The sequence below is a fragment of the Sminthopsis crassicaudata genome, chromosome 4 (genome assembly GCF_048593235.1).
Source record: "Sminthopsis crassicaudata isolate SCR6 chromosome 4, ASM4859323v1, whole genome shotgun sequence".
NCBI classification, from domain to species: domain Eukaryota; kingdom Metazoa; phylum Chordata; class Mammalia; order Dasyuromorphia; family Dasyuridae; genus Sminthopsis; species Sminthopsis crassicaudata.
The window spans coordinates 263,288,440-263,312,743 of NC_133620.1; the positions used below are offsets into that span (position 1 = coordinate 263,288,440).

At 37.0% G+C, this 24,304-nt stretch overlaps 1 protein-coding gene across 1 annotated transcript in view; it reads left to right on the forward strand.

Moving 5' to 3' along the window:
- The first annotated feature begins 810 nt into the window (after positions 1-810).
- GCM1 (glial cells missing transcription factor 1) overlaps positions 811-24,304 on the forward strand; it is a 35,476-nt gene continuing 11,982 nt past the window's right edge. The window contains exons 1-2 of the mRNA XM_074310644.1: positions 811-930; positions 3,575-3,785. Of these exons, the coding sequence (XP_074166745.1) occupies positions 3,705-3,785 (81 nt within the window). The 5' untranslated portion in view covers positions 811-930; positions 3,575-3,704. The remainder of the gene's footprint in view (positions 931-3,574; positions 3,786-24,304) is intronic.

The window sequence follows — 24,304 nt, forward strand, 5'->3', positions numbered from 1 at the left end:
GTATTGTAGGAATACAGTTGGTATTTTTAGAATTTTAGAAGTTTAGAAGAATTTTATAAACTTTAGAAGGCTCTGGAAACTTAGCTAAGGAATTCAATCACGGACTAAAAACTTGAAGGAGAATTTCTGATCATCATTACTGTTGTTCTCCATTAAGAAGCTCCTAGACAGACTAACATAGAAGGCTAAAGGTATTTTCAGAGACAGAGGGCTTCTGAGGGGAAATTGTATTGTTTTTAAGGTTCTAGATGTACAACACAGATGTATGATCACTACAGAAAGCAAAAGAATAAGGATATTGGTGCTCCCTGTTTCAGAGAGGGAGAGATAAAGAAAGAGAGAGATATACAAAAGAGACAAAGAGAGCTACTGAAACAGGGAGAGAAACGGAGGCAGGGATAGAGACACAGAGGAACAGATGGAGGGAAAGAGAGAAAAAAAAAGAAGAAGGCTGGAGAAAGGGGTAGAAGGTGAAGGAGTGAGAGATATGAGAGAAAGAAGAAAGAGAATAATATGAAAACTAGACTGTTCTGATCACTCTGCTAAGTATATCTATTAAATTTCAGAAACATTTATCAATCTGGCCAGATAAGACTCCTTCATACCTTTACTTTCATTGGAACATGCTCTCAATCAGAATCAGGCAATTATTGGGTGACATAGTACAATATTCCTCATATTGCTGACATTCCAGAAAAGACTTGGCGGTTCATACATTAGCTCACCATTTTTCCTTACCTATGCTTGCCTCAGAGCATCTGGATTTTGATTGGCTAGGTGCCAGATCTCATTAGCATACTGTACCCTGACCTGGAATAGAGTACAGCCACTACTTAGAAAGTAGCCAAAGCTTGCTGTGACCTGAACTAGAAATGAATTTTTTGGACTGATAACACACTATTGTCTACATTCACCAAAGGAGTCGAAAAGGTAAGGTAGTCCAGACCAGTCAGAAATTCAGAGGAAAACAATATAAGGAACTCAGTTAGCCACTATGTGTGATATTTTATTTTAGATTATTCTGCAGAAGTGATTTTTTAAAAAATTGAGTATACTTTTACAATCCAGATAATACAAAATAAAATTTTTGAGAATACAGGAATTGTAATTCCTGGAATTGCTGTGCATTACGAGGTAGCTCACGTTTTATTTTCTCTCCTATGCTATAATTTAATATGTTTTTCTTTATTGTACTTTTCCTTAATTTCAGAGAGACGCTTATTGGGAAGTTTTAGAATTAAAGCTGTTTCCTCTATGATAAAAAGAGCATATGACTTTTCAGAATAAGATGTTGTATTCCTTCTTCTTCCTCCTTAAAACATCCATGTTTGTGCTGTTCTGGTACCAAATTTCTAAATTAACATAAATGGTTTTTATTCTTCAAGCAAAAGTTTTAGTCAGCTCAATACTGTTTACCAACTGTTGCTCTTCACAGTTTAGGCTGGTCTCATCAGTTGCAGATGTATTGGTGTTGGAAGGGTGAGTTTATCAAAGGGGCTACTACATTGGCGATATGCCTTCTGTAATTGCTATTTATGTCACTTTCTCTATATTCAAATTGTTTCTTAGTACGCATCTTTTCCCACAACGACCGGTTTCTTTTCAAAAGGTAATGATGGTTTTCTAAAGCAATAGCAGGGAGGTGGCTACCATTTGGGGCGGTAATGTGAAAGACAGAATACAATCCATCTATTTTTCCAGGACATTATTTCTGCCCTAACTAGAGTAATTTGTTTGTTTTAAATAGGTTTTCCATGTTGTCTAACTGCCCATGAGTCTTCATTTGTTTGTTAAAATAAGCAGTCTTTTTTTTACGTATATCAAATAGGTATTCAAACTTGGATTCCAAGTCATAGATGTATCTTTAATTAGTAAATGGCAGTGCTTTACATGTTTAATTTTTACACACATTAAGTGCTTAATAATTGCTTTTCCTTCTTTCCAAATCCAGTGGTTTTTGAACTGCTTTGCTGAATTCATGATTATTTAACTTAAATTCCTCTACCTGAACCCTCTCATTTCAGAGCTGAAGGAATTAGAAGTCAGTCTGGTAGAATAATAATTCTGGATAGTTTCAGGGGACATAAGATCTGCTGCTGGCTCTACCTTTTGTGTACCTGTATGCCTTAATACTGTCAAATGCGGATCTAGCTGGCTTCTAAGGCCCCTTCTGCCTCTTGATGAATCTTGATGATCCTGTGCATAATCAGACTTTATGCCTTACCAGCCAGTATATTTAATTTTCTTTTTTCTCCTTTGTAAAAATAGCATTTTATTTTTCCAGATCCATGCAAAGATAGTTTTCAATATTCATCTTTGCAAAACCTTGTGTTCCAAATTTTTCTTCCTCTCCTCTTCCCTTTCCCCCTTTGTTAGGGAGATAAATATTGTGTTTGTGCCTTCTCTCTTTTAATTATTTCTTATTTACACTATATGCAGCTTGTTTGTATATATTTGTGTCTTTGTTGTCCTCTCGGGTAGATTATAAGCTCCTTGAAGGCATTATTATTCCCTTCTTTTTTCTATTTCCAGTTCTTGGAAGAGTACTTGGAATGTTTTTTGTTCTTAAGTCATTTTTCAGTCAAGCAAGCAGTCCTATGTAGGTTAAACATTTGCCATGCTGCACTATAATAATCAATATACTTTATTTTCAAAAATCTTTGATTACTTTCAGTGTAAAACTTTCAAATGTCTTTTTAAAAATTCATCCGAAATCAGATTAGAAGTCAGCTACAGGGACCGTCTGTATATCTTTTAGTAACTTCTTTGATTTTTGAGAAAATGATAAGGAAAGAGAGAGAGAAAAATATGTATTTCTTGATGACTTAGTTTGGTTATTTCACCCTACACACGGGCCTGAGAGGAAGCGAGGGAATAAGCATTTATATAACACCTTCTAAATGCCAAGCACTGTGCGAGAGTAATTGTACAACTATCCAAGATTTGTTGTTTAATCATTTCAGCCACATCTGACTCTTATGGCTCTATTTGGGGCAGCTACTGGAATTAGGTGATCTTATTACCCCCATTTTATACCTGAGGAAATTGAGGTCGAAGTTAAGTGGCTTATCCTGGATAATACAATTAGTAAATATCCAAGGTTAAATTTGAACTCGGGTTCTTCCCGATACTAAGTCAGTATTCTATCCACACCACTACCCAGCTACTTAGCACATTCAACTAGTATTTATTAAGCACCTTCTGTGTGGAAGGTAGAGTGTTAAGTATTGAGAATACAAAAACAACAATTAAAAACCAAACCAGAGCTTGCTTTCAAAGAGCTTATATTCTTCTTTATAAAACAGTATAACCTAGCAAACATCCTACAGAGTAAAAGATCTTTCTTATAGCAAGCAGTAGCAAGCATCCGTGGTTCCCTCTGAGTTCCTCTCTCTCTCTAGGACTCTCCCTGTGAGATTACTTTTGGTCATTAAGTATTTTCCATTGCTTTGGCCATGACTATGTTAGAGCTTTCAAAACTTTTGATGGAACAAGTTTTTCTGGCAGATAAACACTGATTTTAATCTTTAATGGTTAGACTCACTATCTTTTTTTTTTTTCTTTTTCTCTTCAGTGTCAGGAAACAGCCTCCTGGTCCAAATTGCTTGAAAGTAGAGAGAACTATCCCTCATCTGAAATCTCCGGCAGAGAAATCATTACAATATTTCAGAAAAGATCTGAGCAGCCTGAAAGTTGTGGGGGACATGACTACGGAGCCTGAGGACTTAGTTTCTCGGAATAGAGAAACAGTAAATTGGGACATCAACGATATGAAACTGCCACAGGTACGTACTAAGTCCATATTCTAGGAAGCTGGTGTCTAAGAATCCACTTGAAACTGAGTTCCTCTCAGTCCTTTGAATGGACGGGTCTTTAGAGCTTGATTTTCTTATCTGGCCCACTAGCTGGGTAAGAATTGACAGAAAACTGGAAAGGTCTCAGCTTAGCCTTTTATCTTGGATACTTTAACTGACCTTAGATAGTGGAGGAGGAGAAAATACCCGACTCACCCTATGGTTGTGGTCAGTCGGATTCCCAAATTAATCTTTGGCTGAAGGCAAAGAACACCATTTCCTTTCCATAACACGGTCAATTAGGATTGTGCCTGCTGATAATTTGTTAGGGAGATAAATATTGTGTTTGTGCCTTCCCTCTTTTAATCATTTCTTATTTATACTGTATGGAGCTTGTTTGTATGTATTTATATACTTATTGTCTGCTCCAGTAGATTATAAGCTCCTTGAAGGCAGGGACTATTATTTGCTTCTTTTTCTACTTCCAGCTCTTGGCAGAGTATCTGAATTGTTTTTTGTTGTTAATTCATTTTTCAGTCATGTCTGATTCTCTTTGACCCCATTTGGGGTTTTCTTAGCAGCAATACTGTTTTTGCCACTTCCTTCTCCAGCTCATTTTCCAGATATGGAAACTGAGGCAAATGGATAAGTGACTTGCCCAAGCTCACACAGCTCTAAGTGTCTGAGGCCAGATTTGAATTCAGGAAGGTGAGGACTTCCTGACTCTAGACCCAGAATTCTATCCATTGAGCCACTTAGGTACTCTCCTGGCATATAGACTGACTAGTGAATGTCACAGTTGTATAGCATAGTAAAAAGACCATTATACTTATTATCCATTAGAGACCTGGGGTTTAAATCTCATCCTGAACACTACCTGTGTGATCCTGGGGAAGTTACTTTGTGACTTCAATCACTCTGAGCCTCCATTTTCCTCATCTGCAAAATGGACACAGTAACGCTATTCCCCAGTAGTGTATTCCTAAAAGGATTATTTTCTGTTCTTACTCATCTGCCTTTTTCCTGGTACAGGCATTTCCCAGTGAGTTAAGGGCACTTCTGTGAGTTATAGCCTTAGACAGAAATTAAGTGATTTACCTAAGGATATACTTAAGAGCTAAGGTGCAACCAAAGCAGCATTTGAAATCCCGTGCTCCTGACTCTTAAGTTAGTTCTTTATCCACATTACTTTTCTAATAAGTGGTTGTGTCAATGAAGTGTTTGTAAACTAGCAGCTTCATGCAAATATCAGTTATTATTGATGCTTTCTTCATGTGGAGGTAAGATGACGCAGGGTGAGGGAGAAAGCACTATACAATGGTACATTTATGGAAGGAACAATATGCATATAGTATATATAAAACACATTTAGTGTATATATATTATGTATGGTTATGCATACACATAACATGTGTATGTGTCTATTTGTTTTCCAGTCATTTCACTTGTGTCCAACTTTTTCATGACCCCATTTGGAATTTTTTTTGGCAAAGATACTGGAGTAGTTTGTTCTCTCCTTCTCCAGAACATGAATTATAGATATATTATTTTTGCTATAAAGCCACTCTTACCATCACATCCAACTTCAATCTCTTCCACTGTCATTGAAGACCATGTCTTCTTATTGATGCTTTAGGGAAAAAAAAGGAGAACAAGAGATTGTTTTCATGTGACAATCTCATAGAGTTGAAATTTAATCAATAAATCCTCAGCTCAGTTTTCTCCAAACAAGTACAATAAAATCTCTATATTTATGGGATTTGCATTTATCTTTTTTATATAGTTAGTGGAGTAATTATCATTTACACAAATCAATTCAGTTCCATTCATTAAATGATTATTAATTAACTACTAAGTGCAGACTGTAAATAAGTGTTTTTTGTTGTTGTTCAGTTGTTTCAGTAATGTCCAACTAACTACAGATAAATATCTATAGAGTGCCTACCATGTATAAGTCATTGTGCTAAGCTCCCTGAAGAAATTCGCTGTTGTTTTGTTGATTAGCCACATTTGACTCTTTGTGATCCCATTTGGGATTTTCTTGGCAGAGATACTGGATTGATTTGCTATTTCCTTCTCATTTGATAAATAAGGAAACTGAGGTAAACAGGGTTAAGGGACTTACCCAGGGTCACATAGCCACTAATGTCTGAGAATTCATGAACATGAGTCTTCCTGATTTATACATACACATATATTATATATAGACACATGCATATACATAAATCTATATATATATTTATACATACAAATATATATATATTATATATAGACACATGCATATACGCATATCTATATACGTAGATAGATAAGTTTAGTCTTCTACTATCCATAATATGTGTGTATATATACATTAAGTTAGTGTCCAAAGGAGACCTCATGTCTCTGGAATTTTTACACATAATATACAGCACGTTATGTATTCTTAAAATTATGGAGTGATTTTGACCTTCTTACTTTAGAAGAATCATCTTTTTAACTCTTGATTTAGCCTCAAATAAGGATCAAGTCATTTTTGGGGGGATTGTGAGAGAGAGGTTTCCTCCTGTGAGTTTTCAGTTTAGCCACATTCCTAGAGGATTTCACAATTTGTAAGGAGCTTTCTTTCCTCACAACAGCCCTGTACAGCAGTTAGAAAAGGGTTACTTACTAGAGACCAAGAAACTGAGGCTCAGAGTGGTTATGATAATCTGACCGTCTCGAGTTCACATTTAAAAGGAAGAAGATTCTAATCCGAATCTTTGACATTGGTATTTAGAATCATTTATATTACTTCACAGTAGAAACATATATTATTTTACTAATTGACTTGGAAGCTTTTTCTTTTCTTTTTTTGGTTATGAACTTAATGGACAACATGAAAAGGTACATAAAGTGGAACAGGACATGAGAATTATAGATGAAACGTTCATCTGTTACATTTATCTTGCTGCCTTGTTTTGGACTCAATATCGTTTTAATGGGAACAAGTCCGTCCAGGAGGACCAAGAATGAGATTCTAATGACATAGAATGTCATGGAAGAAAACATCAGAAGTCATATAGTTGATCTAGTGGCTGATAAGGCTTAATCTAGAAAGAGGGTTCTTAACCTGAGGGCCATTAACCTTTCAAAAAAATTTTGATAGCTATATTTCAACATAGGGCAGCCAGGAGCATAGAATCTGGGTGTAGAGTCAGGAAAACATGAGTTCAGATATGGCTTTAGATACTAGCTGTATGACTCTAGGCAAGTCATTTTACCTTGTTTGCCTCAGTTTCCTCATCTGTAAAATGAGTTGGTGAAGGAAATGGCAAACCACTCTAGTATCTTTGCCAAGAAAATCCCAAATGGGATCACAAAGAGCAGAACATGACTAAAACAACTGAACAGCAACAATAATATTTCAACATAATTATTTTCTTTTGTAATTGTATGCATTTTATTTTATGAATTTAAAACTACTGAGTTTTGCATTTATTTTTATTTTTTTTATTATAACTTTATTGACAGAACATATGCCTGGGTAATTTTTTACATTATCCCTTGCACTTACTTCTGTTTCGATTTTTTCCTTCCCTCCCTCCACCCCCTCCCCTAGATGGCAAGCAGTCTTATGCATGTTAATTATGTTATAGTATATCCTAGATAAAATATATGTGTGCAGAACTGAACAGTTCTCTTTTTGCACAGGGAGAATTGGATTTAGAAGGTAAAAATAACCTGGGAAGAAAAACAAAAATGTAAATAGTTTACTGAGTTTTGAATTTTAAATTCTTAAGAATTTACCAGATGTTATAGTGGTTAGACTACTAGCCTGAGGAGAAGAGAAGATTATTAGCCTTTATTGAAGGAAGAAGATTTTGTGTTCTAGAATACAAAGTACACTAGCTCTGGAGTTCAAGGATCTGAGTTTAAATTCTCCTTTGGCACTCAATACCTGTATGACCTTAGGCAAGTCATCTACTAAGGACTTCAGTTTCTTCATCTGTAAAATGCAGTGGTTAAACTGGATGGTCTTTGAAGTTCCATCCAGCTTTAAGAACTATGATCCTCCATAATGCATTTTAGTTTATCTTCCTCTTCATTTCTTTAACAATAAAGTAGAGATAGTGATTATCAGACTATACAATAGAAATTTAAATTATTACTGGACCGTAAGATCATAGATTTAAATGCAGAAGAAACTTTTTTGTTGATGTTCATTTGTTTTTCAGTCATACTTTGTGATCCCATTTGGGGTTTTCTTGGCAAAGACACCAGAAAAGCTTGCCATTTTCTTCTCCAGCTCATTTTACAGATGAAGAAACTGAGACAAACAGGGTTAAATGACTTGCTCAGGGACACACAGCTACTAAGTATCTGAGATCAGATTTGGAATTCAGGAAGATAAATTTTCCTGACTCTAGGCCACTGTGATACTTAAGTGGCCCAGAAGGAACTTTAGAGGTCAATAATAATGCTATCATAGTCACAATAAAGTTATCTGCTTCCCTTTACATACTAAACTTGTGATTTCAATAGATTAGGGAGTGGTATCAAATTCAAATAGAAACATAGCCTTCTGGGCTTAGAAAAACACAAATTAACATTATCTATGTTGCATTATATTTTTATTTTGTTAAATGCTACCAATTACTTTTTTTTTGGCTAGGCAGTTGGGGTTAAGCGACTTACCCACGGTGCCACATAGCTAATGTGTTAAGTGTCTGAGATCTGATTTGAACTCAGGTCCTAACTCCGAAAATGTAATCCAATTACATTTTAATGGGATTAAGATTGTGAAAGAATTCATAGGAACTTTCCCAGCTAGCATTTATCAGAGATGGAACTTGAACCAGCTCTCTAACCACTCTTCTATACTAGGCTGCCCTTCTTTAACCTTCATATATAATCTAAATCTTTTCTGCTTTCATTTTTTTTTTTTTTTTGGTGAGGAAATTGGGGTTCAGTGACTTGTTCAAGATCACACAGCTAATAAATGTCTGAGGCCAGATTTTAACTCAGGTTTTCCTGACTGCAGGGCCAGTGTTCTACTCACCACACCATCTAGCTGCTCATTTTCTGCTGTCATTTTTAAGACAATGTAATGTCTTCTTATTGATGCATTAGAAGCAACGGAAAATAAGAGATCACCTCTTTTTATGTGACAATATCATATAGTTGAAGTCTATTCCATAAAGCCTCAGCTCAGTTTTCTCCTAGCAAATACCTATATTTGTGAGATTTGCACCTTGCCTTTTTATATATAGTTAGCTGGGTGATTATGATAGCAGTTGTGATGTTTCATTTATTCGCAACTCAACACAATTCAGTTCAACAAATTCGTATTAAGCAACTGTTGTATGCAGATTGTAGGGCTGAATGCTGGGAGAAATTAGATAGTCCCTGCCTTCATATATCTGGCTCAAGAACCCAGGGCCTAACCTGTAACCAGGGCCAATTTATTGTCCCAAATTGCAGAGAGAAGAAAATAGAGACAAAGAGATTTAAAAAATGAAACACATACAATATAAGAGGGATCAAATGTAAGATTTACCTTCAAAATAAAAAACGCCCAAACATTTGAATTCACATTCCAACACGAATATATAAAACTTGAAAATTTTCTCAAATACACAGATTTGCAAGATTTTAAAATTTCCTTCCAAAATAAAATTTGAGTTTTCGAAACAATTTGCCATTTATAAAGAAGGTGCTGAAATTCTAAACAAGAGTTAAATGCTCTTTAGTTTATCAGGGCAGTGAGTCCAAGTAAGAAATGTGACCTCTAAAGCAGAGAGATGATAACATCCCTCAAACATGTTTAGGTTGGCTGTTGCATTAGACCTATCAACAAGACCAGGCACCAATTAGCAAGATGTGACAAGTATCACAGCCCTGAGGGATTTTTATGTTTTATAAGTATATGTATTCTTTGTTCTTCAATTGTTTTAGTTAAGTCTCCATCTTTGGGATGCCATTTGAGATTTTCTTGACAAAGATACTTTTCCAGATCATTTTATAAATGAAGAACTAAGGCAAACAGAGTTAAGTGACTTGTCTAGGGTCACACAACTCTTAAATGTCTGAAGCCAGATTTGAACTCAGGAAGATGTTCACCTAGATGCCATATGTATTTACTTCCCAAAATCTTTTTCCCCTTGAGCTTTGAGATTATCATGTTCCACTATTTTCTTGGAAAAAATTCCAAACATGGGGGAATTACTTCCATCTCAACTGTTAACTTGTCCATATGAATTTTATTTTCTAATCTTTTCACAAGCTAGATATTTCTCTTGAAATTCAAACTAGATCCAATAAATTAGTGTGTTTTACCAGGGCAGGGTTTAAAGGAAGAATTACTGCCAACAGGATCTTAGATGGTACCCATCTATTTAGATATCAGGGTTACTTTCTTGCAAATAGTACATCTTTATCTTTTGTATTTGGCTTGTTTCATTCGTGTGATCCCATTTGGGGTTTTCCCGGCAGATACTGGAATAACTTGCCATTTCCTTCTTCAGCTCATTTACAGAGGAGGGAACTGAGGCAAAAAGGGGTAAATGACTTGTCAGCCCAGGGTCACACAACTAGTAAGTGTCTAAGGGCAGATTTGAACTCATGAAATGAGTCTTCCTTTCTCCGTATCTGGCATTCTATTCACGGGATCATCTAGCTGCCTTTAACATTTTTAGGCACTGAGGTTAAATTTGTAGCCTTGAATTCACAAGCATATCTATCAATATATAAGAATCTGTTAAGTACCTCCTATGTTCCTAGCACCATGCTAGGTTTTGGAGGTACCAATACAGTGAATGATGTAAACCCAGGCCTCAATGTGCATATGTCCTGAAAAAGGAGGTTGGAGTTTTGGGTTTTTTTTTTTTTTTTAATAATTTATTTTTCTCCCCCAGGTAACTATGCCGAATGTATTTCCATTAAATCCAATAATGTTCAGTGAAAAAGAGTGCTGGGTTTGGAGTGAAGGACTTAATTCCTAGGTTTGGCTCTGTTAATTACTACCTGTGTGATCTTATAAAGCAAGTCATTTACACTCTCGTAGCCTCAGGTTTCTCATCTGCAAAATATGGGGACTGGATAAGATGACCTCTGAACTCCCAGCTCTGAAGGAGCCTAGTTGCTTCTGACCTAGTGTCCAACTTCCCAAGGTCTTTTGGAATTCTAGCTCCCCACTGCTGAGCTCCAGGGAGCTCCCACAAAGCCTCAGTTCCCTTACTTCCAAGCCTATTTTGTACAAAATGCTTCATATTCCCTAGGCCAATTTAATGTGTCTATTTTGCTTTCCAGTTCTAGTCTCTTTAAAATACTTTTGAATGTACAAAGTTCAAATGCAATTGCTTCATGTTGCAACCTTAAGCAGCAAATCTCTGATGTTTGGTTTTTCTCTTAACCAAATTACAAACAGGCCTTCAATTAGGCAGATTATTGTATACTTTCAGAGGGGTGGTACTTGGTGGAGTAACTTTGAAACCCTGATCAAATTTCATTCTCCAAGGTGGAAAAACTGGGGAAAAAACAAACAAACAACCACCACCACCTTTCTACTCCTCCCTTTCTCTCTCCTTCTCCCTCTCCCCCCTCTCCTTTATTCTTTTTCTCTCTTTTTTCCCTCCTTCCCTCTCTCCCTCTTTCTATCTTTCTGCCTGTCTCTGTCTCTGTATCTCTCTTTTTGTTTGCTTCTCTTTATGTCTTCCTGCCTGTCTCTTACTGCTTCTGTGTATCTCTTGTTCTCGCTCCCTCTCCCTGTCTCTTTCTCCTTCTCTCTTGTCTTTCTGTTTGCCTTTTTCTCTCTCCTCTCTGCCTCTCTCACTCCTTTTACCTCACCCCTTCTTTTTCCCTTTCCCTCCCTCTCAACTCTTCTTTTCTTGTCTTTTTTCTCTCTCTTTTTCTTTTTTCTCCTCCTACTTTTCTGCATCTTTCCCAATCTTTTTCTTCCTCTCCCTCTCTTTCTCCATCCTCTGTTTCTCTCTGTGTTTCTATTTTCGTTTCTGCCTGTGTCTTTCCCCTTCTTTCTCAGCTCTTAACCCCCTTTCCTTTTCCTTGTCTTTTTCAGCAGAGGTTAAAAAAAAATCCCCAGATTCCCCAAAACTCCATCTATACCCTTGGCCACCTGCTTTAAGCAGAAAGGTTGTCATAGCCAGTGACAAAGCAGGGAGGACACATTCATAAACCAACAGCCTGAAACATTTTGTTCCTAACCACTAGCCAGTTTTCAAATTAAACCCCAACCACAGAGAAACGGAGAACCATTAACTCACAGCATTCCAAGGTCCGAGAAGGTTTTTTGTAACATGATTGGCTAAGTTTGAACTCAGTGTCTCCAGAGAATCCAAACTGAAACCTGAAAAATCTGCAAAACAGGGGCAAGAAGGCTTATACTACCTATATGTAGATATCAGAGAACCAGGCTTGGATTGGGATCTTATTATAATTATTATTATCTATTATAAAAAAAATTACTCATGCATATATACTGTGGAAAAAAAATTCAAAAAAAATTATTATTATCATCCTACTTGAACTATGTAACCTCATTAGGTTTGGGTCTACTCCAAAGGGCTTATCTATTAATTTATTGACTACATTGGTGGAGAGATTTCCATCACTTAGAATCTGCCCCATCTGTCTCACCCCCAGAAAACTGATTCAGAAATAGGAGGGACCCCAGAAGCCATCTACAACACTGGATCTGTCCTAGTCATAATTTTGGCACTCATATTCCACATCTGAAGGGAATGTTGCCAAAATGGTAAGAGAAAGTTTTAAAATAGATTTGCCTAAAATTAGCCCTTCTTGAGTAAGAAACGCCAGTAAGAAAAATGAGACCTAATTAACTCCCTACGTGAAAACCATACTCCAGAATATTCAATAAATGGTTTGTGACTTAGAGGCAAAGGCAAAGACAACTTTACATCCTGATGACGAAACCGGTGATAGCTCCACATTCTTTGCCCATCACTCCCCTGGGAGTGGGAAGAGAGAGAATAGCTGCCCAATGTCAACATTAGCATTTCTATTTAAAGCAGGTGGCTGGGGATGAAGGTTTTTATTTTTCTCTCTCTTTTTTTAATACTGAAGGAGATGGAAAATTCCAAGGAGGCCCCCTTGAGTCAAATAATAAGAAAAAATAATGACTGAAGAGACAATGTGGTGAAATGGAGAGCTAGCCAGCCTCAAAGTTAGGACAGATCTGAATTTGTCTTATTTCCAAGTGTCCATACGGCAAAGCACTTAGCTTATTAGTAATCCAGACAACTTACTAAGATCATAAATTGTAGAGAAAATACTGATCCATCTGGAGAGGGAATTTTCTTACTGGGAGTACCTTATGATGAAATTAGGTTTAAAATTCCCAAAAAATCATATGTGAAAAACAAATTCCCAGACTAATAGCTAGTCTTATCTATAAAGCCCTTTGCAAAGCTTTTCTCACAGAAATTCTCTGAGGTAGTTAGTAAAATATTGTCCCCATTCCATAGATGAAAAAAATAGTCTCACCACCATATACCTAGCAAATGGGGATTCTAATGTGTATTTTTTAATTCCAAGTCCAGATCTTTTTGAATCACAGAGCCAATACTTAGAACAGTTATAAGGTACTGGCCAAAGTACTTGGCTTTGTTTGCCTCGATGTGCCCATTTGTAAAGGGACAATGAGGATGCACTGCCTATCTCACAGAGTGGCTGTGAGGAAAGCATAGGATAAACCACGAAGAGCTTTAGTAGTTAGAAGCATTGTTATGATTTTGTGATTCCATTCACCTCTCTGAATTCTTTCATGATTATATCTGCAGTCAAAGGCTTTTTAACTTGCACAATGTGCATGTTGGGTTAGGGAAGATGTATTGGTAGAGAAGCTCTTGGAAGCTCTCTATCTGCCCCAAATTCCCTTTAGGGTCCCTTGTTTTTGAGGGTAGGACAAAGTAGTTAAGAAGGTAAATAACAGGGAGAAAATAGAAGGTGGGCTGTTTTTGTCTGAACAGGTTCTACCTAAACAAAATCGGAGACTTTTTCAGTCCCTTTTTCTTTCCATATTTCTCCTCACCTCTTTCTCTATGTGAATACTATCCACCAGAATGCTAGGCCCTACATAGGTGGAGCAATACCAGGATTTATCTATCACCAGGATTTATCTCCCCTAAATTGATGTTGGAAAATCATATATTTGGAGCCACAGTCCAACTAGAAATGGTTTGAGAATAAAATTAAAAAACCAACCCCCCCCCCAATCCTAACAACAGTAAAAAAAAAATACCCAACAACTAAATGATTTCACTCTGTTCTTGGCTTCAGCAAAAAGCATGAAAATCAATTGTGAGCTAAAGAAAATTCCATACTTTATTTAAGAAAAAAATTTTTTTTGTAAGTCCTGCAAAGCAGTAGAATTTCCAGGGCAAACTGCCATATTTTTCTGGATCTCAGTTTCCTCATCTCTAAATGAAAGAAATCAGACTAGATGACTTAATAATGTAGGGTTCAGGGGCAGCAAAGTGATGCAGGGAATAGAGTGCTGGCCCTGAAGTCAGGAGCACCTGAGTTCAAATCCAGCCTTAGACACTTAATACTTCGTGGCTGTGTGATCCTGGACAAGTTACTTAACCCCAAAAGCTTCAGCAAAAAAAAAAAAAAATAATAATAATATAGGGTTCTATGCATTAGTACAGTAACAATAAACTTTGCTTTACAGAATAGATATGTTTCTGAGATTTTTCTGGGTATTTTAGCTAATTGAATATTTGAAGTGCATTGAGAGAACTTTCAAATGATCCTTCTATGAGTCCCTTGTCTTATTACTATTTATTGTTTTATATTATTAAAACCTGAATTTTTATATATCAGATTTGTTTAAAATAAGACTTGTGTAGTTTATGTTGAAATATTATCTTCCTTCTTCAATACCATAAGCAGCAAAGTAAGTGAGTTCCTTCAGCTATAACTCTCTACTCTCTTTAATTAGTATAATTATCAGACTGTGAACTTTTCATTAGACTGAGCTCCTTGAGATCAAGAATGGGTTTTGGGTTGAGTTTGGTTTTGTTTTGTTTTGTTTTTTTTTTTGATCTTTCTTTGTATCCCCAGAATTTAGCTCAATTCCTGGCATCTAAGAGGAGCATAATAAATGCTTATTGGCTCCACCTTATAAAATCACTGATCTTTTTAAAAATAAATTGTAAAACAATTAAGAAAAAAAAAAAGAGAATACTCATTCTCTTGCTTTGTTTTATCATTCTCCACAAAATAAGGTAATTAAAAAAAAAAAAAAAAGATTCTTTGTTTCTTTTAATTCCTAACCGAAGTTATGGGTAACTTTTTGTTTTTCTTCTCAGTTAAAAAGTTTATTGTTTAAAAAGGAAAATCTCAGGTTTTCCAAACTTCAAATCTGACTCATTTTCAAGAATATATAATCAGATGGGTAAAGTCATCCACGGATTAATTATAACTCTGTGACTTCAATGTAATCTGATTCTTTAAAAGATTTAAATCTTTGGTTTAACCCAATTGGCATTTTTTGAGGTAACTCTAACTTATCTAGTCTAGAAATGAAAATATAATTTCTTCTTTGAATACTTCCTTTTGATTAACTTGTGTGACTTGAAGCAATATCATCTTTTATGTAGGTAACTCATAGAAATTTTCATTAAAGAACTGAAGAGGAAACAAAGTTGGGCTTAATAGAGGGGTTGATCTCCTAGTCAGATGGGCTCAAGTCCCTCTTTTGACATTAGTCATGACCTTACCCACAGTACTCAGTCATTGTTTGGGCCCTGAGTGAGTGTAAACGGCAATTGTTTCTGTTTTGACCAGAAACCTTAAAGGTTCTAGTTTATTTATTTATTTACTAGTTGATTGTAGCCTATGGATGAAGCAGAGCAAATCTACTATGTCTTTTCAGTCATAACTTTACAAATATTTGGTAGCAAGTGTTATTTTCTACTTGAGTTTTCTCTTATCTGGGATATATTCTTTCATTTTTTCCTCATATAGCTTGGTCTTCTGGCTTCTCACTACCCTGATTCTCCTCTTCTAGATATAACCGAGCTTTTCAAAGGCCTCTCCAAAATCTAGGATCTAAAACCTGCATATACTATTCTAAAAGTGTTCCAACCAAGGTTAAAGTATAGCAGGACTATTGTCGTGCTGGACTTTATTTTGGACATTAACATTCTATGAATACAAAAGAGGCAGCATAGTAATGGCTAGGTACGCATAAGTAGGAAAGTAGACAGAGCTCCTGGTCTGGAGTCAGGAAGACGAGTTCAAATTGTGGCCTTAGATACTTACTAAGTGATCCTAGGCAAGTCACTTAATTCTGTTTGCCTCAGTTTCCTCATCTGTAAAATGGGCAGGAGAAGGAAATGGCAAACCACTGGAGTATTTTTGCCAAGAAAGCCCCAAATGGGATCACAAAGAATCAGATACAACTGAAAAATGACTCAATAACAAGAAGAATTGGCTAGAGACATCTCAGAAACCTGGAAGACTTGAGTTCAGAGTCCATCCCTGACCCTCTGCAAATCACTTAACCTCTTAATGATCCCAGGAGATGAACTAAGAAAGGATTCTTTAAAAAAAATTTTTTTTTAATTTAAATATACATTTTTAAAAATTTTTAAAATTTATTTTGTCTCCTCTAGTCTAAAAGAACAGGCTCGAACCTACTATTTTTAAGATGGGAACTTTGACTTGCTACATTTCTGCTCTGGGCTGGGTTTGCCTCTCCTTAAGCAATTATAATGATAATAAAAATACTTAGGAGTTATGTAGTGCTTGAAGGTTTGAAAAATGTTATACAAATATTAATTCATTTTGTTCTCCCCAAAAGAGGCAAGTGTTATTATCTCTGTTTCAAAGATGAAGAAACAGGTAGATAGAAGTGGAATAACTTTCCTGGGATCACATAGTTTAATAAGTCTCTGAGTCTGTAATGGAACTCAGATATTTCTGACTCCATAACCAACTGTACCCTACAGCTGTACCTTCCTCTAGGTAACCCCTTCCAGGGGTTCCCCATATCAATGCTGGATATACTGTAGCCACATGACTGATTTAGCTCACTGATATTCAGAACTCCTGAGCTCTTCCAGCCTTAACCTTTCTGGTAGAAAGGATTACAAGAATGTGCCATAAGACAGGGGTTCTTAACTTCTTAATTCCCTTGTCAGGGGATCTTTGGAAAGATTTCAGAGTATCAATGGACATGAATGGGAGGGAAATTACTAGATTTTTCATTGGCGTCTAATTGAAATTTAGCATTTTCTTCAATTTAAAAAAAACCCACTGTGTGAGAAAGGATTTGCAGGCTTCATCACATTGCCAAAGGAATCCTCAACACACAACACAAGTTAAGAATCCCTGCTTTAAGGATTGAACAGCTAAAATTCATAACGTACTTAGTACAGTGCCTAGAGTGTAGTAGGCTATTACCTACTTTTTCCCTCTATCTTCCTCCTCCCCTAAGACAAGAAATTGCATGTCTGTATGGAGGAAGTTTCATATAATTTGAATTGAAGGGCTGAAAGGAACTTTCTTGGTTATCTGGTTCTACTAAGTTTTCTCCCCACTTCATGTCGATCCAAGTCTAGACAAAAAGAGAGACAGAGACAGACTGTTAGAGATAGAGACAGGCACCGAGAGATAGAAACAGAAAAACAGAGACAAAGATAGAAACAGAAACACAGAGATGAGAGAGAGACAGACAGATGGACAAAAATAGAAACAGAGGCACATAAAGAAAGAGACAAAAGCACTGAGAGACTAATAATGTATTTATGTATCATTTTTACTGCTTCATCACATTGTTGACATTTATTTAATTTGCAGTCTCAAATCCAAGTCTTTTTTTCCCCCCACATTAAAATGCTCTCTAGTCATTTTTCTTCCTACTTTTCCTTGTGCAATTAATTTCTTAAATTTAGACACAGGGCTTAACTTTTACTTCAAATTAAATTTCAGCTTATTAGATTCAGCATGTTGTCCTAACTTGTTATGATTTCTTTTTTACCCCCAACAAACATTTATTAAGCACCCACCAAGACAGCATCCTAAATCCTGAGGATACTAAGATGAAAAATGAAAACCTTTGTCCTTGTAATCTTTAAGGTCTTTGGGGATCCTTGATTCTGTCACCCACTGTATTCCCTTTCTCTCTGAACTTTATAGAATCTACAGATTTTTAACATATATTTTGCTCTAACTCTCTGAAAGCAATGTTAGACAAATTAAAAACAAGGACAGGTTTCTGGGACACTCTGCTAGAGACCTTCTCCATATAGGTGTCAATCTTTGATCTGGTCTCTTTTTTCTCTAACCTTTTCTATAACCTTCTTTTTTCTGACTCAGCTGCATTTAATTATCTATCCTAATATCTGTATGGCAACTATCTTTCCCTGGGTGATTTTGATGTAATTAGTGACTTTTAGCATCTTGTTCTGATGATTAGAGGAAATCTGTCTTCTTTTATATTTTTAATCTGCATTGTTATTTCTAAAAATAGAATAAATGAAAGTTTCTTATCTGCTTGTTGAAGGCTTAGAACTTCTGTCACAGATAAAATTGAGGTCTAATTTGAATTTTAAAAAAGGGGAAAAGATTGAAAGGAAGGGGAGTAAAAGAATATGAAAAGGAAGAGTAGGGGATGTACTCCCCAGTGCAATAAATCTTTCCTACTAACCTTCTTAAGTCGTCTTGGACTGAAAAATTATTTCACTCTGTCCATGTGTGGGTTCTGCCACTCCAGAATTTGTTTTGAGTATTATATAAAAATTGTTTGGAGGGGCTTGGGGGAGAGTTCAAGCAAGCTACTGCTTTTTTTTTCCCCACTATCTTGGCTCTACCTCATAAGATGTATTCCCAAACAATCAGCTCCTCTTACTAGGAAGAAAGTGGGATTAACAATTTCTTCCTTGATTCATTGTAGTGCCATAGCATAGATTCAGAACTCAAACGAACTTCAATAGTCACAGATTCCAAATGCTTCATTTTCTGTTGAGCACACTAAGGTGCCCCAAGATCACACAAGTAATATCACAATAGAACTCAAACCTACATCTTCTGACTCAAAACCTAGTAGACTGAGAACTGAAAGAGACCTCAGGGGCCATCTAGTCAAAAACCTTTATTTTATAGATGAAGAAATTCAACCTGAAAGAAATTAAGGGATTTACCTAGGAGCATCAGAGGCAGATTTTTAACTCAAGATACTTTGACTTTAGAGATAATCAATTCTCCTTGTATCGTGGCGCTTACATGATGTACTTATCCCATATACTGGATTTATTATCCAGTTGCTTGGGGGCATGGGCACTAGACTTGTGCTTTCATTGCTATTTAGTGTTTTCAGGTCAGGAAACTCCCAGATAAGGAAGGTCAGCACTTTCTTTGCAATTTATAGTTTTTAGAGAGTTGCTTAGAGCACTCAGAAATGAATTCATTTACCCAGGGTCCACACAGTCAGGAAATATAGATTATTAAATAACAAGTTGGATGAAAGTCTATAAATGGATTTGTTTAGTCATTTTTCAGTTGTTTCTCTTCATAGTTGTATTTCTGCTGGCAAAGGTACTGGAGTGGTTTGCCATTTCTTTCTCCCACTCATTTTACAGATGAGGAAAATGAGGCAAATAGGGTGAAGTAACTTGCCTAGGGTCACAGTAAAAGCTAGTAAAAGTCTGAGGCCAGATTTGAACTCAACAAGATGAGTCTTCATGACTTGAGGGCTGGCACTTTATCCACTTTGCAAGTCCAATCCCTGAATTACCGACTTGGAAAGCACCAAATTGTACATCTAGTCCAACCCCCAAGATGCACTGAAAGCTCTAATTCCTCTCCACAATACTCCAACAAGAAACTAGGCAACTTCTGTTGGATGACTTCAGGGATGGGGAATTTACTCCCTCCAAGGCATCCCTGTCCACTTTTGGATAACTCTGTTAGGAAGCTTAGAAGACTCCCTCAGCTCAGTTTCCAGCACCACTCTTGAGTAACTTTCCATTGCTATCACCCAGAGGAATAGAGGGAATTTTTCTTCTAAACATTTGGAGTTTTAAATTTATGGTCTTTTTATCTCTTTCTCCATACCAATCCTCTTCCACTGTGTCTGCTACTCTAAGGCAAAGGCAGCTCTTCTAAGGCAGCTGTTTGTTTGTTTTTTTTGTTCTTGTTTTGTTTTGTTTTGTTTTTTTCTTTTTAAATTTTTTATTGTAGTGCTAAATAATCTCAGGGTATGGGATATTTATATGTAGTTTGGTTAAATTACAGAGATGTAATCTGACATCACACAATCAACTTTTAATGGTTTCTTCTCGTCTCTTCCTTCTGGTTAGCTGCCTCTTTTCCAGTGGTAACTTGATACGATGATATATTAAACCTGGAAAGGATTTTTAGAACCCAACTCAGACTAGCCCAAACTCAGACATCAAATAAATGTCAGAGCTGGGATTCAAACCAATGTCCTCCAAATTCAAGCCACTGTGCTATCCTTTCTCTCTGCCAGTGAATTTGAGCCCATAGAGACTTTAGAAGTCATCTCATTTTATAGATGGGGAAACCGAATGTCAAAATGTTAAATGATTTGTCCAATGTAACATAGGTATAAAATAACAAGGATTCAGGTCCTTCTAACTACTATTTTACATTCTGCCTTCTTGTTCGTTGTCATTTCTTTGTCCAGTTGTTTTTTGGTCATGTGTGACTCTTTGTGTCCAGATTTGGGATTTTCTTGGTAAAGATTCTGGAGTGGCTTTCCATTTTCTTCTACAGCTCATTTTTACCAATGAGGCAAACAGAGTGAAGTGATTTACCCAGGGTCACACAGTGTTTGAGGACAGATTTGAATTCATGAAGATGAATCTTCCTGACTCTATCCACTACTCTACTTCACTGTCCTACTGCTCTTTCTACTCCCAAGCATAAACCTCTCTCTCTCTCTTCTCTCTCTGTCTCTCTCTCTTCTCTGTCTCTCTCTCTCTCTCTCTCTCTCTCTCTCTCTCTCTCTCTCTCTCTCTCTCTCTCTGTCTCTCTCTCTGTCTCTCTCTCTCTCTCTCTCTCTCTCTGTGTGTGTCTCTCTTCTCTCTCTCTCTCCTCTGTCTCTGTGTGTGTGTGTCTCTCTCTCTCTTCTCTCTCTCTTCTTTCTCTCTCTCTCTTCTTTCTTTCTCTCTCTCTCTTCTTTCTCTCTCTCTCTCTTCTCTCTCTCTTCTCTCTCTCTCTCTCTCTCTCTCTCTCTCTCTCTTCTCTCTCTCTCTCCTTTCTCTCTCTCTCTGTCTCTGTGTGTGTGTGTGTCTCTGTCTGTCTCTGTCTGTCTCTCTGTCTCTCTCTCTCTTCTTTCTCTCTCTCTCTCTCTCCTTTCTCTCTCTCTCTCTCTCTCTCTCTCTCTCTCTCTCTGTCTCTCTGTGTGTGTGTCTCTCTCTCTCTTCTCTCTCTCTTCTTTCTCTCTCTCTCTTCTTTCTTTCTCTCTCTCTCTCTTCTTTCTCTCTCTCTCTCTGTCTCTCTCTCTCTTCTTTCTCTCTCTCTCTCTCCTTTCTCTCTCTCTCTCTCTCCTCTCTCTCTCTCTCTCTCTCTCTCTTCTCTCTCTCTCTCCTTTCTCTCTCTCTCTGTCTCTGTGTGTGTGTGTGTCTCTGTCTGTCTCTGTCTGTCTCTCTGTCTCTCTCTCTCTTCTTTCTCTCTCTCTCTCTCTCCTTTCTCTCTCTCTCTCTCTCTCTCTCTCTCTCTCTCTCTCTCTCTCTCTCTCTCTCTCTCTCTCTCTCTCTCTCTCTCTCTCTCTCATATTTTGCTAGGTTCAGCATCCTTTTCTGCCTAACCTTTAGGCCCATTTATTCAACTGCAAGTTGAAACTGCCTTCCTTGCCTTCTGCCTGAACTCCATCTCAGATGTAACCTCCTAGACTGCTTACAGAAATTTCCTTACTAGCCTCTTCTTCACTGTCCTGGCTTAGGAAGTGGAAATTTTCATTCTTGGTGTGAATCAAAAAAAAAAAGGACAAAACAAAACATCAGATGTTAATGGACATTCCTCAGACAAGGACCACTTCCTCTGATCCCAAGAATCTCATTTTTGTCAGCTTCACCTAGGTTTTCCTTTCTTTCTGATGATGCAGGCTCTCCAGAAGTTTTAATCTGTGTTTTGTTTTTACTTTTTGCAACTTCCTACCAATGCATTTCCCATCCTCCCCCTGCCTGCTTGTCCTGGCTGTACCTCAGACATTTAGGAACTTCCTCCAAATCTTACTTTCAGCTCGGCATTTTACCCTCAAAGCTTTACAATTCTGCAAAATCTCACTTCTATAACTGGCCCCCTTAACCCTGGCATCCCATCATTTGTAAGTCTTTTGAAGTTGTTGCTGTTGAAGTATGAATCTATAAAGATGGTTGATAAGGTCCAGTTTAACTCTGAGGTCCAGCAGTTCCTCATCTGTGCTAGTGCTATGACTTTAATCATTTCCTGTCTAACAATGAATGGTGGCAATAGATATATAAGAGTTTTTAATGCAAAAGGTGCTCTGAAGCCTCCAAAGCCTCCACTCAAAACAGGGGATTGAATTCTAATCAGAGCTAGAGTTAAGAATAAACTGTAGAAGCTATTTTGTCTTCCTTTAACCCTGTCCTCTGATATACTTTGACCATCTTTTCTTTCCATCATTAAGCTCTATTATTCACTTTAGTATTAGACTATATTGATTTCTGGTTACTATATTTTCTCTCATTTGGATCCCCTCAACTCCTAGCTTTCACAATCAAAGAGGACTTTGGTCTTTCCCTCCTCCACTGCATGTCAGGGATTTTAGAGGGAAGATATTTTTTCCCTTTAATGTTATGTTTCTCATCTCAGACCCAGGGGGAATGATCAAATGGAAGCCTGGCTTGTCTTGTGGAAGAGCAAATTTCTTGAGTAAGATTTTTTTTAATGGAAAAAAAAAGAGGGGAGGAATGGCTTACCATCTGTGTATTTTGTGTATACATTGTCAAATATTCAGATATTTGCTATAGTGTAGACACAACCTAGGATTGCCAGCTGGGGACATCTAACAGCTTCTCACCATGCAGAATGAGTCGAATTGTCTCAGTACCTGTGAAATTCAGCAAACATGTATTAAGGCCCTACTATGTGTGGAGCACTGCACAAGGTAATACAGAGATAAATATGCACCAATCGTGAATGAATATTGCTGCCCAGCAGGATGCTGGGAAAAGGCTTAAGCAGTAGGGGTAGGAGTCAGAATGAAAGTGCACTAGGAAGGGCTAAGTGATCCATTCCCATTTGACTTCTAAAGGCAACACCACCAGAAAAATAGCTGTTTATTGGCAAAAAATTGGTGCCAACTTTATGTAAATAGCTACTTTGAGTCAAAATCAGTTTAGCACTTTACACAGAATGGCTAAAACATTAGAACCAGAAGGTATCTTTTAAATTTTTTTTTAAATATACATTGCTTTATGAATCATGTTGGAAGAGAAAAATCAGAACTAGAAGGAAGAACCATGGGAGAGAAGAAAAAAATAAGAAAAAAAGAAGTGAACATAGCATGTATTGATTTATATTCTATCTCCATAGTTCTTTTTCTGGATGCAGTTCTTTTTTTTTTTTTTTTGTTAAGAGGGTATTTTTGGAGATCATCAAGTCTACCCTTTCATTTTACATCTAAGGAAGATGAGGTCATACAGTTAGTAAGGTTGGCAGATTCAGGACCCCAAAATTAGGTCTTTCAAATCCAAGTCCTAACCCTTTTACATTATGCCTTGATTTTTCCTAAATTGGGCTTTAGTTTCTCCTTTTTATCTGTCATTTTTGACTGCTATGATAGGGGCAAGGCAGGAGGAAAAATGGGATGGAGATCAGGCTCCTAAAGGACCCCTCTCCTAGTAATCTCACTAAATTTTTGCCTCCAAATGGGACAGTGGTCATTAGAGAAAAAGAGAATGACTAAAATGGTGAGAGGAAGAGAGGACACTCGGAGAATCATTTGAACAAACTAAGACTATTTACTTGAGAAAAATAGAATAAAGACAGTGCATGACATGAGAGTTGTCTTCAGATAATTGAAGAGCTGTCATGTGGAAGAACGATTAAATTTGTTCTGCTTGGCTTCAGAGGGCAGAACCAGGAACAATGGGTGGAACGTGCATGGAGGCAAATTTTATCTCCATGGAAAGAAAAACTTCCTAACCATCAGTGCAACCTAAAAGGGGAATGGGCATCCACAGGAGTCCACGAACTTCCCCACCTTTTGTCAGGGATGTGGTGGTGAGATGGGGACAGGAGTCCCATTCAATGGAAGTTAGACAAGGTGAACTCTAAGGTATTCCCCAACTCTGAGTTTTTGTGAATTGTAATCCCAAACTCGTAGCTATTCAGACTCACATCCTCAAAATAGAAGTATCACAAGGAGTCCCTATTCTCCTGATTGCTTTGGAGGCGCACATCCATTCTAATAAGCACTTATTAAGGACCTACTCTGTGCTAGACATTATGCAAAGGGTTTAGAACCACAAAAAAAGGCAAAAGATGGTGCTTATTCTCAAAGAGCTCTGGGTAAT